We start from the raw sequence: 13430 nt of genomic DNA, 5'->3' as shown, positions 1-13430 counted from the left end.
GGAACCAGAGATCAAACTGCCAACATCTGCTGGATCATGGAAAAAGCAAGAGAGTTCCAGAAAAACATCTATTTCTGCTTTATTGACTATGCCAAAGCCTTTGACTGTGTGGATCACAATAAACTGTGGAAAATTCTGAAAGAGATGGGAATACCAGACCACCTGATCTGCCTCTTGAGAAATCTGTATGCAGGTCAGGAAGCAACAGTTAGAACTGGACATGGAACAACAGACTGGTTCCAAATAGGAAAAGGAGTTCGTCAAGGCTGTATATTGTCACCCTGTTTATTTAACTTCTATGCAGAGTACATCATGAGAAACGCTGGGCTGGAAGAAACACAAGCTGGAATCAAGATTGCTGGGAGAAATATCAATAACCTCAGATATGCAGATGACACCACCCCTATGGCAGAAAGTGAAGACAAACTCAAAAGCCTCTTGATGAAAGTGAAAGTGGAGAGTGAAAAAGTTGGCTTAAAGCTCAAAGTTCAGAAAACGAAGATCATGGCATCCGGTCCCATCACTTCATGGGAAATAGATGGGGAAACAGTGGAAACAATGTCTGACTTTATTTTTCTGGGCTCCAAAATCACTGCAGATGGTGACTGCAGCCATGAAATTAAAAGATACTTACTCCTTGGAAGAAAAGTTATGACCAACCTAGATAGCATATTCAAAAGCAGAGACATTACTTTGTCAACAAAGGTTCATCTAGTCAAGGCTATGGTTTTTCCGGTGGTCATGTATGGATGTGAGAGTTGGACTGTGAAGAAGGTTGAGTGCCAAAGGATTGATGTGTTTGAACTGTGGTGTTGGAGAAGACTCTTGAGAGTCCCTTGGACTGCAAAGAGATCCAACCAGTCCCTTCTGAAGGAGATCAGCCCTGGGATTTCTTTGGAAGGAATGATGCTAAAGCTGAAACTCCAGTACTTTGGCCACCTCATGCGAAGAGTTGACTCATTGGAAAAGACTCTGATGCTGGGAGGGATTGGGGGCAGGAGGAGAAGGGGATGACAGAGGATGAGATGGCTGGATGGCATCGCTGACTCGATGGACGTGAGTCTGAGTGAACTCCGGGAGTTGGTGATGGACAGGGAGGCCTGGCGTGCTGCGATTCATGGGGTTGCAAAGAGTTGGACACGACTGAGTGACTGATCTGATCTGATAATGTTTCTGACATTTATCAGGTATATTTGAGAACTCCTGGGGAGGAAATTAAATGTACAAATTGTTTTCAATAGAATTTTCAAGAAATTCTATTTCCTAGAAATTTGTGCATTTATCAATTAATGAAATAGACATTTAAGTTACATTTATTAATTCTGATTTCCTTTTTTTTTTGATAAGTTCTGGGTATTGGTCTTGGTGGATTTAATCTTTGATCTGCTTCAATTTGACATAAAATCTAAAAAATGAGAGCAATAGTACTTAGATTTATTTTGGTAGTTTAAGCCTAGATTGTCAGTTCTTTATACTTTCAACACCCCTGCAGGTTCTCAGCAGGGAAGATTTGGTTTTTGAGCAATGTGTTGATGCTGTTTTTCTCCTCCAAGAAACATGAATGTCGGTAGCATTTAGTAAACAGGCAGTCTCCTCCTCCAGGGATGTTCCGGGTGTGAGTTTCAGAGTGAGCTCTCAAAAACTGAGGGGAACTGTAAAATTAAGGCTGGAGCTTCTACAGGTGTAGTTTACTTGCTCAGCAGACTTGTCCATGTGCTGGTGATCAAAGTGGAAACCAGAACGCAGCACTGTGTGCCTCAACATCATTTATGGGCTTACAAATCCCAGGGTGGGGCTTCCCAGGTGGTACAGTGGTAAAGAATCCGCCTGCGAATGCAGGAGATGCCAGTTTGATCCCTGGGTCGGGAAGATCCCCTGGAGAAGGAAATGGCAACCCACTCCAGTATTCTTGCCTAGAAAATTCCATGGACAAAGGAGCCTGGTGGGCTACAGTCCACGTGGCCACAAAGACTGAGTGACTGAGCACACACAAATCCTAGGGCAAGTTAGATTTTCCCCCTGCTTGCTGAATTTACTTCAACAGTCAGACATATTTATTATGCATACAAGACACTAAGACACAGAGTATGCCTCAACGAGTTCACCATCTATTACTAGTAGGGATAACAGACCCCATGACACTCCCACACCCCTGCTTACTATGGGTGACCAGCAAGATGGAGCCCTGTATTATTGCATTCACTCTGCCCAAAGGAGCTAAGGCCTCAGCAGATCATTTAACAGCTGTGACTATCAGAGCAATTCCTATATTTTCCATCCTTTTGAGAAAAAGTACCACGTGGAAAATTCCTAACCCTACTTCAACCTGATGAAATTGCTTGCACAGACTTCAGCTATATGATTAAACTAAATTGTATCTCATTCCCAAGGCAGGGGACTAAAAAAATAATTTGAGAGAGACTTTCTGCTCATCTTGCTGCAGCAAAGCATGCATGGTGAGCATCAGGGAGTCAAATGAGACATTGGAACACAAGGGAAGGTGTTTGAATAGTTTTCTGGGCCAAAAATGTTTACATATACACCCCCCCCCACACACACACGTGCATATATTGTATATATTTGAAGAATAAAAACAGAAGTTATGGGAGGAGCAGGGAGGAGAGTGATGGTGTCAGCAATCTGGTTGGCAAATAGGTTGAGTTGAGTAATGAGAGAAAGAAGTCATGCAGGAAATACTGGTTCTGCTGCCTCATCTGGGCTGTGACCTGGCAGAGATAAAGGAGGCCATTCAGTCCTTAGGTCTGAAACTTTAGGCTGATGGTGGTTAAAAGAGAAAGGCACCAGTTTAGAGGCTAATGGTTGCCAGTTATCTGAAACGTGGCCAGTAAGAAGGTCAAGTGGTACCAGGCAAAACTGTTGTTGTTGTTTAGTCACTAAGTTCTGTCTGACTCTTTTGTGACCCTGTGGAATGTAGCCCACTCGGCTCCTCTGTCCACGGGATTCTCCAAGCAAGAATACTGGAATGGGTTGCCATTTCCTTCTCCAGGGGGATCCCCAACCCAGGGATTGAACCCAAGTCTCCTGCATTGGCAGGCAGATTCTTTACCACAGAGCCACAAGGGAAGCACACCAGGCAAAACAGTTGCATGGTTACTAGAAATTAGCTTTGATCTAATCATCTGCATTGATTTAACAAAGTGCAAGGCAGTATTCACCCATTTGTTACTCAAAAAATACTGTTCTTATTAAACACCTACTGGATGCCTGGCTGTACTGCAAGTAAGGGGGAGACAATGATGAACTAATAATCATGGCTTCTGTCTTCATGTTGGCAAAAACAGCCAAGTAATAATAAGTAGAGGGTGTGTGCCTGTAGAGCAGTGCGCATGGCAGTACCCACACGCTTCCAGAGGAGTGGCAGTGTGCTGGAACTGCCTGGGGAAGCCCCGCCCCAGCGCTACGCCTCTCTCCCAACCAGTCCAGGCCGGGTGAAGTGCTCTTACTGAACCCTGCTTGTGCTGTCAGGGGCCAGGCCAGAAGACACCTACGACAAGGGTCCTTCCTCCTGGGAACTCCATGCTCCTTTTGCTGTTGTCAAGCCTTTCTGGTTTCTTTCTCTCTCCTCCCCAACCTACTGCCTCCTACCACTCTCTAGAAACTGCACCTGTGGATTCGCCAACAATTTCTGGTTGCCAAATGCAACAGGTAGTTGTCAGTCCTTGATTAAAGAATTTACATCACTTGTGTGTAGTTTTCCATCACCCTGGGTAGACTGTGAGCTCTCTGAAGATAGGGAACAGGTCTTATTCATCTGTAAGTGCTAAGAGGGAAACTATCTAAACTGGTACAAAATAGGGTTTGAATCTGCACCTTCTTCCTTTTAAACTTATTTTAAAATACCATTACACAGACTTCAGATTCATCAGATTTTTTGCAAATAAGGTAGGTAATTTCTTCAACATCTACAAGAACAGATTTTAGAACTATCTAACCATGTTGATCTGTTATAAATAGACATCTCAGTTTAAATTCTATAAAAATTAACATTTAAGAGGGAGCAAATGTCACATGAAGCATTCCAAATGGCCCAGGATTGCATCAATTGATGAAGCACCACTGGGGGCACATTTCAGAACTGACTAACCCTGACAGTGGGGAGCAGCTACGTTCAGTGATATGCTGCATTTAGAAACTGTGGATTATTAAGCAGATTGTTGTAAGGTCTCATAGTGGAACACTATAGAACTGTTAAAAAGAAGAATGAGACAAGTCCACATGGACTGATGTGGAAAGATCTCACTATGGATTGATGTTTTTTGTTGTTTAGCTGCTGCTGCTGCTAAGTCGATTCAGTCGTGTCCGACTCTGTGCGACCCCATAGACAGCAGCCCACCAGGCTCCCCATCCCTGGGATTCTCCAGGCAAGAACACTGGAGTGGGTTGCCAGTTCCTGCTCCAATGCATGAAAGTGAAGTCGCTCAGTCGTGTCCGACTCTTAGTGACCCCATGGACTGCAGCCTACCAGGCTCCTCCTTCCATGGGATTTTCCAGGCAAGAGCACTGGAGTGGGGTGCCATTGCCTTCTCCAGTTTAGTTGCTAGTGAGAGGCAAAGTAAGGTACAGATCAGAATACAGATGGTTATCCCAAATGTATGCTGGTATACGCATTGCATTTTCTTCTGGAAGAACACATGAAGAACTACTAACAGCCTAAGTATAGAGGAAAGGATAATTCCCACTTTATATCTTTCTGAACTATTTGAATGGTTTTACCGTATATAAGTATTACTTATATAATAAAAAATAATTAGCTTTAACAGTCATAACTTTTAGAAAAGCAATACTGCAGATCTAAGGTCAAGAGAGAGGACCAGTTCCTCAAGTTTGCCAGGTAAAAACCACTCTGCAGGCAGCACTCTGGCACCTATATGGCAGGTCGGCTTTGTTACATTCTTCTGGAACCCAATAATTCTTACTAAGGAATAAAATGGTTGCTTCTTTATGATACATGCTCCTGAAAGAACTCTGGCTGCCTATAAATATGAAAGGGAGGTTCAAGCCAGGAAAAATAAAACAAAACTGCATAAATCAAAGATTAAAACATTAAATCTGGCAAGTGATTTGGAGCTGCTCAGTGAATGAGTGATGAAATCACTTGAGATAATACTCTAGCCAGAATTTAATTGCTTTAGTATTATTGCATAATTATGGGTCATAAGGAGTTACTTAAATTGTATTTTATCCATTTAAGGAGAAAATAACATGCTATGATGGTATTTGCAAGTGTGGGGATTCAAAGGTTTTCCAAACGCATTCCCCACAAACCTCAAGGGTCTATATAATGATATCCAAGTGCCTTTATTGCTTTTTGAAATGCTGTCCCCATATAAGTGAGCTCCTTAAGAGCCTCATTCATTAACTTTATTTCTTCCATTGCTTGGCATGTAACACATATTCAGTAACTGTGAGTGTGTTTAGATGTCTTTTACTTTTCTTCATTCAATTAACTTTACACATATTTATTGAGCACCTACTAAGTCCTAGGTACAGTGCCAGCACTTGCACAGCTTGTGTTTTCCCAACACCTAAACAAGAAAGGCCCTGTTGCCTTTGTCTCTCACACATACCACAAAGCTGAGGCTGGGAGTTGGAGTCCCGTTCCTTCCAATATATCCTGTAGTGGAGGATGCAGCCCATTTGCTCCCGGGCTGGAATTTCATCCCATGAAATTAAAACGCTCCCCTTTTCCTCTGAGATGGCATTAATGTGGGGGCCACTCAGTGGTGCTGTGAAGTAGAACATAGGAGGCTTTTGTCACCCTCCAAATCCAAAGCATTAAACTAGAGCACAATTGGACGAAAGAGCCCAAGACTCACCTTTGTGCTGGGAGTTACCCCGGGTGGAGTTGCACCCTCCCTGGTCCCCTGCAAGTGCATGCACGCGGATTTCATAACAGATGTAAGGTTTTATGTTTTCTGCAAGACATAAAGACAGAGGCTATTCCAGTTCAAACAAGGGTTTAAACAAAACCACACAGACAGCTTCTGAAACAAAACTCACTTTTAAGGAAAACCTTCGACTTCTACAAATAAATTATTTGCTGTTTACAGCAAAGTAAGGGTGATGTTTTGTAGGCACAGCACTTGAATGGCTCTTCTGATTCCCCAGATACTTATCATGATCTGACAGGGCAGTGTAGGTGACACATTCTGGTGTGACTAATCAGGGTGCCGCTCAGTGTAATCTACCCCTTTGCCCCGCCCTGCCAGCCCCCAGTCCCCCCGCCATGTTCCACTCAGGTCTCAGTTGCCTCACAGCTTGGAAGACTGGGAAGATACCTGGGGATGCTAATACTCCTTCCTATCTTTTAAAGTGCTACACTTTGCAGTTTTCTGTCAGCCATAAGGTTTATTGGCACTCTCCCCTGCCCAAACTCCTTATTTCCATGAATCTCAAATGTCAATTTCCTGTAAAGAAAAGGCCCCTGTCATAGATACTGCCCGTGACTTATCTTTAAACTCCCAATGAAAGTTTAAAGGAAAAAGATTACTTCTGTTAGGTAACTAACTGTAGTCTCACATGGGCAGAGGAAGGACTCTTTCCCACATTGTTCAATGCCCTGCCATAGGTAGGTCGGGTCCCCTACACTGACAGTTGATTAGGGTTTTACATTTTCTTTTTGGGAAGAGGAATTTTATATCACAGAATAATTTACTACATTGTGTGTTTTCTATAAAAATCCATTATCCCTTAAATATTCCAGCAAGTAGGCAGTACATAAAGCCCAAATGTGCAACTACTACTGTCCATGAGGAGATAAAAACTCATGCCATGGGCAAGTTCCAAATTGTATTCATGAGTCAAGTGAAGTAGAACAAGGCTGCAATCAGCTTAGCCCTGTCATCTAAAGATGCTTTGTGGGTGGCATCCAGACCCAGAAATCCAAAGGGCAACATGGAATATGGAATTGCTTCATTTGGGAGGGGCTGGTGCCTGGCAGCTCTGTTGCTAGTTCTGGAAGGGACCTATCAACCACAGTGCCAGGTGGGAGTTCCAGATGAGCACATTAGGCAAACGGTTTCGTTGTATTTTGCCATGCAAGGTGTGAGTTCAGGGCAGAGGCCTTGGGAACTGCGGCATCAGAAACTTTGGGCTTCTTGTGAATAGCCTGCCCCTAGTGGAGGAGGGCAGGCTTCGCTTGTGGCTCCGATGGTAAAGAGTCTACCTGCAATGCAGGAGACTGGGGTTCAGTCCTGGGTTGGGAAGATCCCGTGGAGGTGGTCATGGCAATCCATTCCAGTATTCTTGCCTGGAGAATCCCATTGACAGAGCAGCCTAGTGGGCTATAGTCCAGGGGGTCACAAAGAGTCCGACACAACTGAGTGACTAACATGTGGAGGAGGGAAGAAAATGTGGCTCCATAACTTAGCTGACTCTTTTTTATGAAGAGTAGAGCCCGAGCAAGCTTGTTCCCCAATTCTGACCTTAAGAACTCCTCCTGTTTTCCCGGCTAATTCTTACTTGTGTGTGTATGTGTGCTCAGTCAGTCATGTCTGACTCTGCAACCCCATGGACTGCAGACTGGAGGCTCCTCTGTCCATGGAATTTTCCAGTCAAGAATATTGGAGTGGGTTGCCATTGCCTACTCCAGGGGATCTTCCCGGCTCAGGGATCAAACCTGCCTCTCTTGGGTCTCCGGCACGAACACACCCTAATCACTGTCTGCTCCCCACCTCAGAAATTCCTTAGCCTTTGCTGCTGATGGATGAAGCCCATACTCTTAACATTTTCATTTCTTTTTAGAGTCTGGCCCTGAGTTCCAGGCTTATTTCTGAAGACTCCCATGAATGCACACACACCTGGCACTCCTAGGCAAAGGTTCTGTCTCCCTATTCATAAACTGTCTCTCAAGTGGTTTTCACAGAAAGCTAATTTCACCTGTTAAGTCTGGGAGAAGGCAAACACTAAATGATCAGCAATGAGAGGCAATCATAGAGGAAGTATGATGGGAGCATACAGAAGATGAGCCCCAATAGGTAGGCATGAGGGAAGGTTTTCTAGACACCATGATGTCTACGTTATCTGTAAAAGGAGTGGTTATATAATAAGGTCAGAACTGTTTTCACCTAGACAAGACAGGACTGACAGTCTCTAGCCTAGACCCCACCAACTTATAATCCAGGAGTTGAACTTCACTGTAGCCCATTCCAAAGCATCCAACTCTGCCCCAGCTAGATGCTGGGAAAAAACTGGTAAGGATCTTATGGCAATGAGTTATCTTACTGACTGGAGAGGGTAACTTTGAATTCGTGATAAGTATGAATTAGGTAAGTTTTAAGTGTTTATTTCTAAAAGTGAAGTGAAAGTGAAGTCACTCAGTCGTGTTCAACTCTTAGCGACTGTTACGTCAAAACAAACTCACAGTTAATCAAGTGTTTTCAGGTAGGAGAATGACTTGAATTAATAGTTAATCTCATCCAGTATGATTGCTTTTATTCAAATGAATATGTCTGAAGTGCTTAAGAACATTTTAGTTTCTTAAGTATGGAAAAAATTCTCTCTTGTCATTTATTTTAGGCACTGTGTATAGAATTAATAGAATTTCTAAAAAGAAAGATCTGTAGGGACTGTATAGTTCAAACTATCCCAAAGGGGTAAATCCTAATATAATAAGTGTTTATAATTATATAGCAGTTTAGAGTTCAGTATCTACTGTTTCGTCTGATTTGATGGACATAACAGTCATAAAGGGCTTCCCAGTTAGCTCAGTAGTAAAGAATACGCCTGCCAGCGCAGGAGATCCAGGAGACGCAGGTTGGATCCCTGGGCCGGGAAGATCCCCTGGAGGAGGAAAGGGTAACACACTGCAGTATTCTTGCCGGGGAAATCCCGTGGACAGAGGAGCCTGGCGGGAGTCCACAGGGTCACAGAGTCAGACATGACTGAGCACGCATACACACACACACACACACCACACCCTTAAAGGAACACTGATTCCACCTCAGCAACTCTAGGGACAGAGAATGCACTGCCTTGAGGGGCAACAACTGTCCTATTAGAGACCATCAACTGTAAGGGAAGTACTTTCTCAAAATTGAGCTGACATCTGTCTTCTTACAATTTTTATGCAGAGGGCCTTCATTCTGCTCTCCAGACAACAAAGGACACATACCCTTTCTTACATACATATTGAAGCCAGCAAGAGTCATCAACCACCTCCCACCCCAATCTAGAACACTCTCCTACACACTAAATGCTTTCCGCATTAAAAGTTCTAGACCCTAAAGGCTTGCTCACCTTCTTCTGATGCTCACGGGGGTATCCAGGCAGCATTCTCTTTAAGTACCGTGATTAAAATTGAACACAACCCACTAGAAGTCTGAGTAGCCAGACTCTAAAAGAGGCACACAGTTAAGGACTGGGTCATGTATCATGCACCATGCTCTGTTTTTTTCATCTGTGAAAATCTTGCCTCCTTAAGCAGGATGTGTATATCCTCCTGGACAGGTATAATGGTTGTCATGGTGTAATGAAAATATTATGGGATTTAGAGCTTCAAAACCTATAAAATCTTAGCTCCATCACATATAATAATAATACTGATAGCTAGATTATTGAGCACTTAAAATGTGTTAGGTATTGTTAAAATGTTTTCTCCTTCAATTAGTCTTCACAATAACCCAGTGAGGTAGGCAATATTACCCCCATTTTCCAGATAAGGAAACTGAGGCACAGAGAAGTTAATTTGCCCTGGATCATACACTTTGATAAGTGACAGAGCCAGGACTCAAATCCAGATAATCTGGCTGCAGAACTTTTCATCACTATGCTGAACTTATACTTTAAAAATCACACTGACATTTTTAACACATTAAATTAACACATCACTGCCATACAGAAAACACATTTATCAACATTTTAAGGGAATACTTCTCAGTGCTCTGTGGTAACCTAAATGGGAAGGAAATAAAAAAAAGAAGGGGTATATATTGGGTTGGCCAAGGAGTTCATTCAGGTTTCCTGTAATATAGAAATATATGTATAGCTGATTCACTTTGCTATTAGTAGAAACTAACACAACATTGTGAAGCAACTATATGTCAATAAAATAAATAAAAAAAATAATTTGGGGTGATCTGCTGGCCTAGATTTTCATTAATAATCTTATGATGATTTTGCTTTATTGTAGAATAACAATTAGTAGGAGAAAAATAGAAGGCGGAAAATACTGTAGCTTCAGCTTCTGAATGTGTCAGCACATGTGCGTGTGCGCACACACACACAGACACACAGACACACACAGACACACGTGCCTTGTTCGTTGAAATTCATCCTGGAAGATTTTCAAAAAAGTGACCATCTAACTAGCTTAACTCTAGAATGCAAATAATACCATTTCTCTTCGGGAAAATTAAAATAAGAAATTCCCACTAATTGGTCTTTGGTAACATTCATTGGTAAGTAAGGGAGGCCTTTGAGTATTTCAAACACAAAACAATAATAGAAGCTGACAGTGGCTCACAGAGTAAGACTTCAGAGTTTGTAATTAAGAACTTGAAAAAAATAAAGAACTTGAGATGTTGCCCTTTAATGTTTGTTGGGCAAATATGTCAGCCATCTCCGGTGCGATTAGGACTAGATCTCTCTGACAGAAGAGGTTAAGGATTCTTTTCACTGGTTAGAAATAATAAGCCCCATTTAGGGACTGCTTCCATGACAGCAGAAGGGTAAGCATCAGACTCTGATAGGAGGAAGACACACACCACTGCAATCATTTATCAAAATGGTTAAACAAGCCTTTGGCCGCCTTGTTTTCCAATTGTTCAATGTTGCTTATAGACTCCCCGAGTGGCTCAGTGGTAAAGAATTCACCTGCCAATGCAGGAGACGTAGGTTTGATCCCTGGGTCTGGGAAGATCCTCTGGAGAAGGAAATGGCAACCCACTCCAGTATTCCTGCCTGAGAAATTCCATAGACAGAGGACCCTGGTGGGCTACAGTCCATGGGGTTGCAAAGTGTCAGACACGACTTAGCGATGAAACAACAATAACAACAATGTTGCCTATGCACAGGATTAAATGATTATTTATGAAATTTCTTTTCAGTTTAAATTCATATTGTATGATACAGAAATTTAAGATGTACTCCAAAGATAAAATGAAATAGAAAAAAAACACTGATTAACTTCTGTCCAATTGTTTGAATGCATTTTCAGATGCTTTCCATAACTTGATATATGTAACCACTGACAGATTTGCAATTTGAGGATGAGAGAAACCAACTGTCATATAGATAATTCTGGGTTTATTATCACACAAATAATAAGCAGCAGAATTGGAAATGAAAGATCTCCTGGTTTCCTCATTTGTAATAATGGGGGAAATAACTCTTGCTACATATGATTTTTCTCACAATTAAATGAACTCCCAAATGTAAGGTGTCCATCACACTGACTGGCTACTACTTAGCTCTCAGCCATGCTTGTTGGGTTCATTATTTACTCATCATATATGGCACTGTCCCAGGCACATGAGTTTTCAATAAATCCTAGAGGTTTTAGTCAATCAATGGGTCTTCTATGGCTGCAGTGGTGCACCCTGATGGGCTCTAGGTCATCACTGCCCCTCTTCTCACACAGCTGTAACTGAGAGCATGGCTTTGGGTTCCTGCCTGAAGTTTCCTTGAAAAACGTGAACTTAGTAACCCTTGAAAAGGAAGGTGAATATTAAGTACCTGAAATCAGAGCAGACAGTCTGTAGGGGGGACTCCACAACCAGCCAAGAGGGGGCTGCATACCAGCCCCTGGGTGGAGCTCCCTCCACTCCACCACGTATTCCTGCACAGCAGCGGTAGCTTTCTCTGGAGGTGTCCACGTCACCATGAGCTTGTCCATGCCCTCTGACTTTGCCAAGACCTGTTGAGGAGCCAGCAACTCTTTGTGGGGAAAGGTGGGGGGGAAAAAAAAACAAAATCACAGTGGAAACAGATATAAAAAACAACTACCCAACCCAGCAAAGTTGTGGCAATAACCGACGTCTTTTAAAGGACTTCAGGTTCACAGATTTTGTTCATCCAGCTTCTCAGTTCTTGGAGAACAGGCATCGGTGCCAGGACCCTGTGTAGTGTTATTTATGGAATTATTTCCCCTTCATCTTCCATTTCACTTTCCACTTCTGTGTCCCCAAAGGTACCTGCTCTAGTGATCTATAATATGCATCCTTCTAATCTACCTTCTATATGTTTATTTGCATATATATGTGTCCTTGAGAATTAGTGTTGCTTTCAGTTTGTGTGTTGTATTTTCCTGAAACACATTTGGAGTAAATCTAGTGCTTTTCCTAACTTTTATTTTCCCACTCAACAATATGTTTCTATTCTGCTGCTATATGAAAATCAAGCTCATTCCTTCAGATTACTGCCTCAACATGTTCTTTGTGTAGTCTCCAAGTGACAAGCTTTCTTCCAACTCTTTGTCAGCACAAACAAGGATGCAATGAACCTTCTCTTGCATGTCCTTGTGTGTGCCTATGTAAAAGTGTCTCTTTCATTCTCTTACACTGTTGGTAAGAATGTAAATTGGTATAGCCACTATGGAGAACAGTATAGAGGTTCCTTAAAAAACTAAAAATAGAGCTACCACATGACCCAGCAATCCCACTCCTGGGCAAAGATCTGGAGAAAACCAAAATTTGAAGATGCATATACTCTGATATTCATTGCAGTACTCTTTACAATAGCCAGGACATGGAAGCAACCTCAGTGTCCACTGACAGAGGAATGGATAAAGAAGATGTGGTACAAATATACAATGGAATATTACTCAGCCATAAAAAGGAACGAAACAATGCCATTTGCAGTGACATGGATGGACCTAGACATTGTCATACAGAATGAAGTAAGTCAAAAATAGACAAATATCATGTAATATCACTAATATGTGTAATCTAGAAAAATGGTTCACATGAACTTATTTGCAAATCAGAAACAGAGTCATAGATTAGAAAACAAATTTGTGGTCACTAAGAGGAGGGATGGGATGAATTGGTAGATTGGGATTGACATATAAACACTACTATATATAAAATAGATGACTAAGAGAAATATCAGTAACCTCAGATATGCAGATGACACCACCCTTATGGCAGAAAGTGAAGAGGAACTCAAAAGCCTCTTGATTAAAGTGAAACTGGAGAGTGAAAAAGTTGGCTTAAAGCTCAACATTCAGAAAACGAAGATCATGGCATCCGGTCCCATCACTTCATGGGAAATAGATGGGGAAACAGTGGAAACAGTGTCAGACTTTATTTTTCTGTGCTCCGAAATCACTGCAGATGGTGACTGCAGCCATGAAATTAAAAGATGCTTACTCCTTGGAAGGAAAGTTATGACCAACCTAGATAGCATATTCAAAAGCAGAGACATTACTTTGCCAACAAAGGTTCGTCTAGTCAAGGCTATGGTTTTTCCGG

General features: G+C 42.2%; 1 protein-coding gene across 5 annotated transcripts in view; it reads right to left on the bottom strand.

Moving 5' to 3' along the window:
• Nucleotides 1-13430, bottom strand: part of IL12RB2 (interleukin 12 receptor, beta 2) — an 87181-nt gene that overhangs the window by 14952 nt on the left and 58799 nt on the right. For 4 of the 5 annotated variants that reach the window (XM_010850298.1, XM_010850297.1, XM_010850299.1 and 1 more), the window contains 3 exons: nt 11695-11895; nt 5838-5936; nt 5589-5747 (listed from right to left, as the gene is read on the bottom strand). In XM_010850298.1, the coding sequence (XP_010848600.1) occupies nt 5589-5747; nt 5838-5936; nt 11695-11895 (459 nt within the window). The remainder of the gene's footprint in view (nt 1-5588; nt 5748-5837; nt 5937-11694; nt 11896-13430) is intronic. The other variant, XM_010850300.1, reaches the window with a different exon arrangement.

The sequence above is a fragment of the Bison bison genome, unplaced genomic scaffold (assembly GCF_000754665.1).
Source record: "Bison bison bison isolate TAMUID 2011002044 unplaced genomic scaffold, Bison_UMD1.0 scf7180017864290, whole genome shotgun sequence".
Lineage (NCBI taxonomy): Eukaryota > Metazoa > Chordata > Mammalia > Artiodactyla > Bovidae > Bison > Bison bison.
This window is presented reverse-complemented; position numbering and strand designations above follow the sequence as displayed.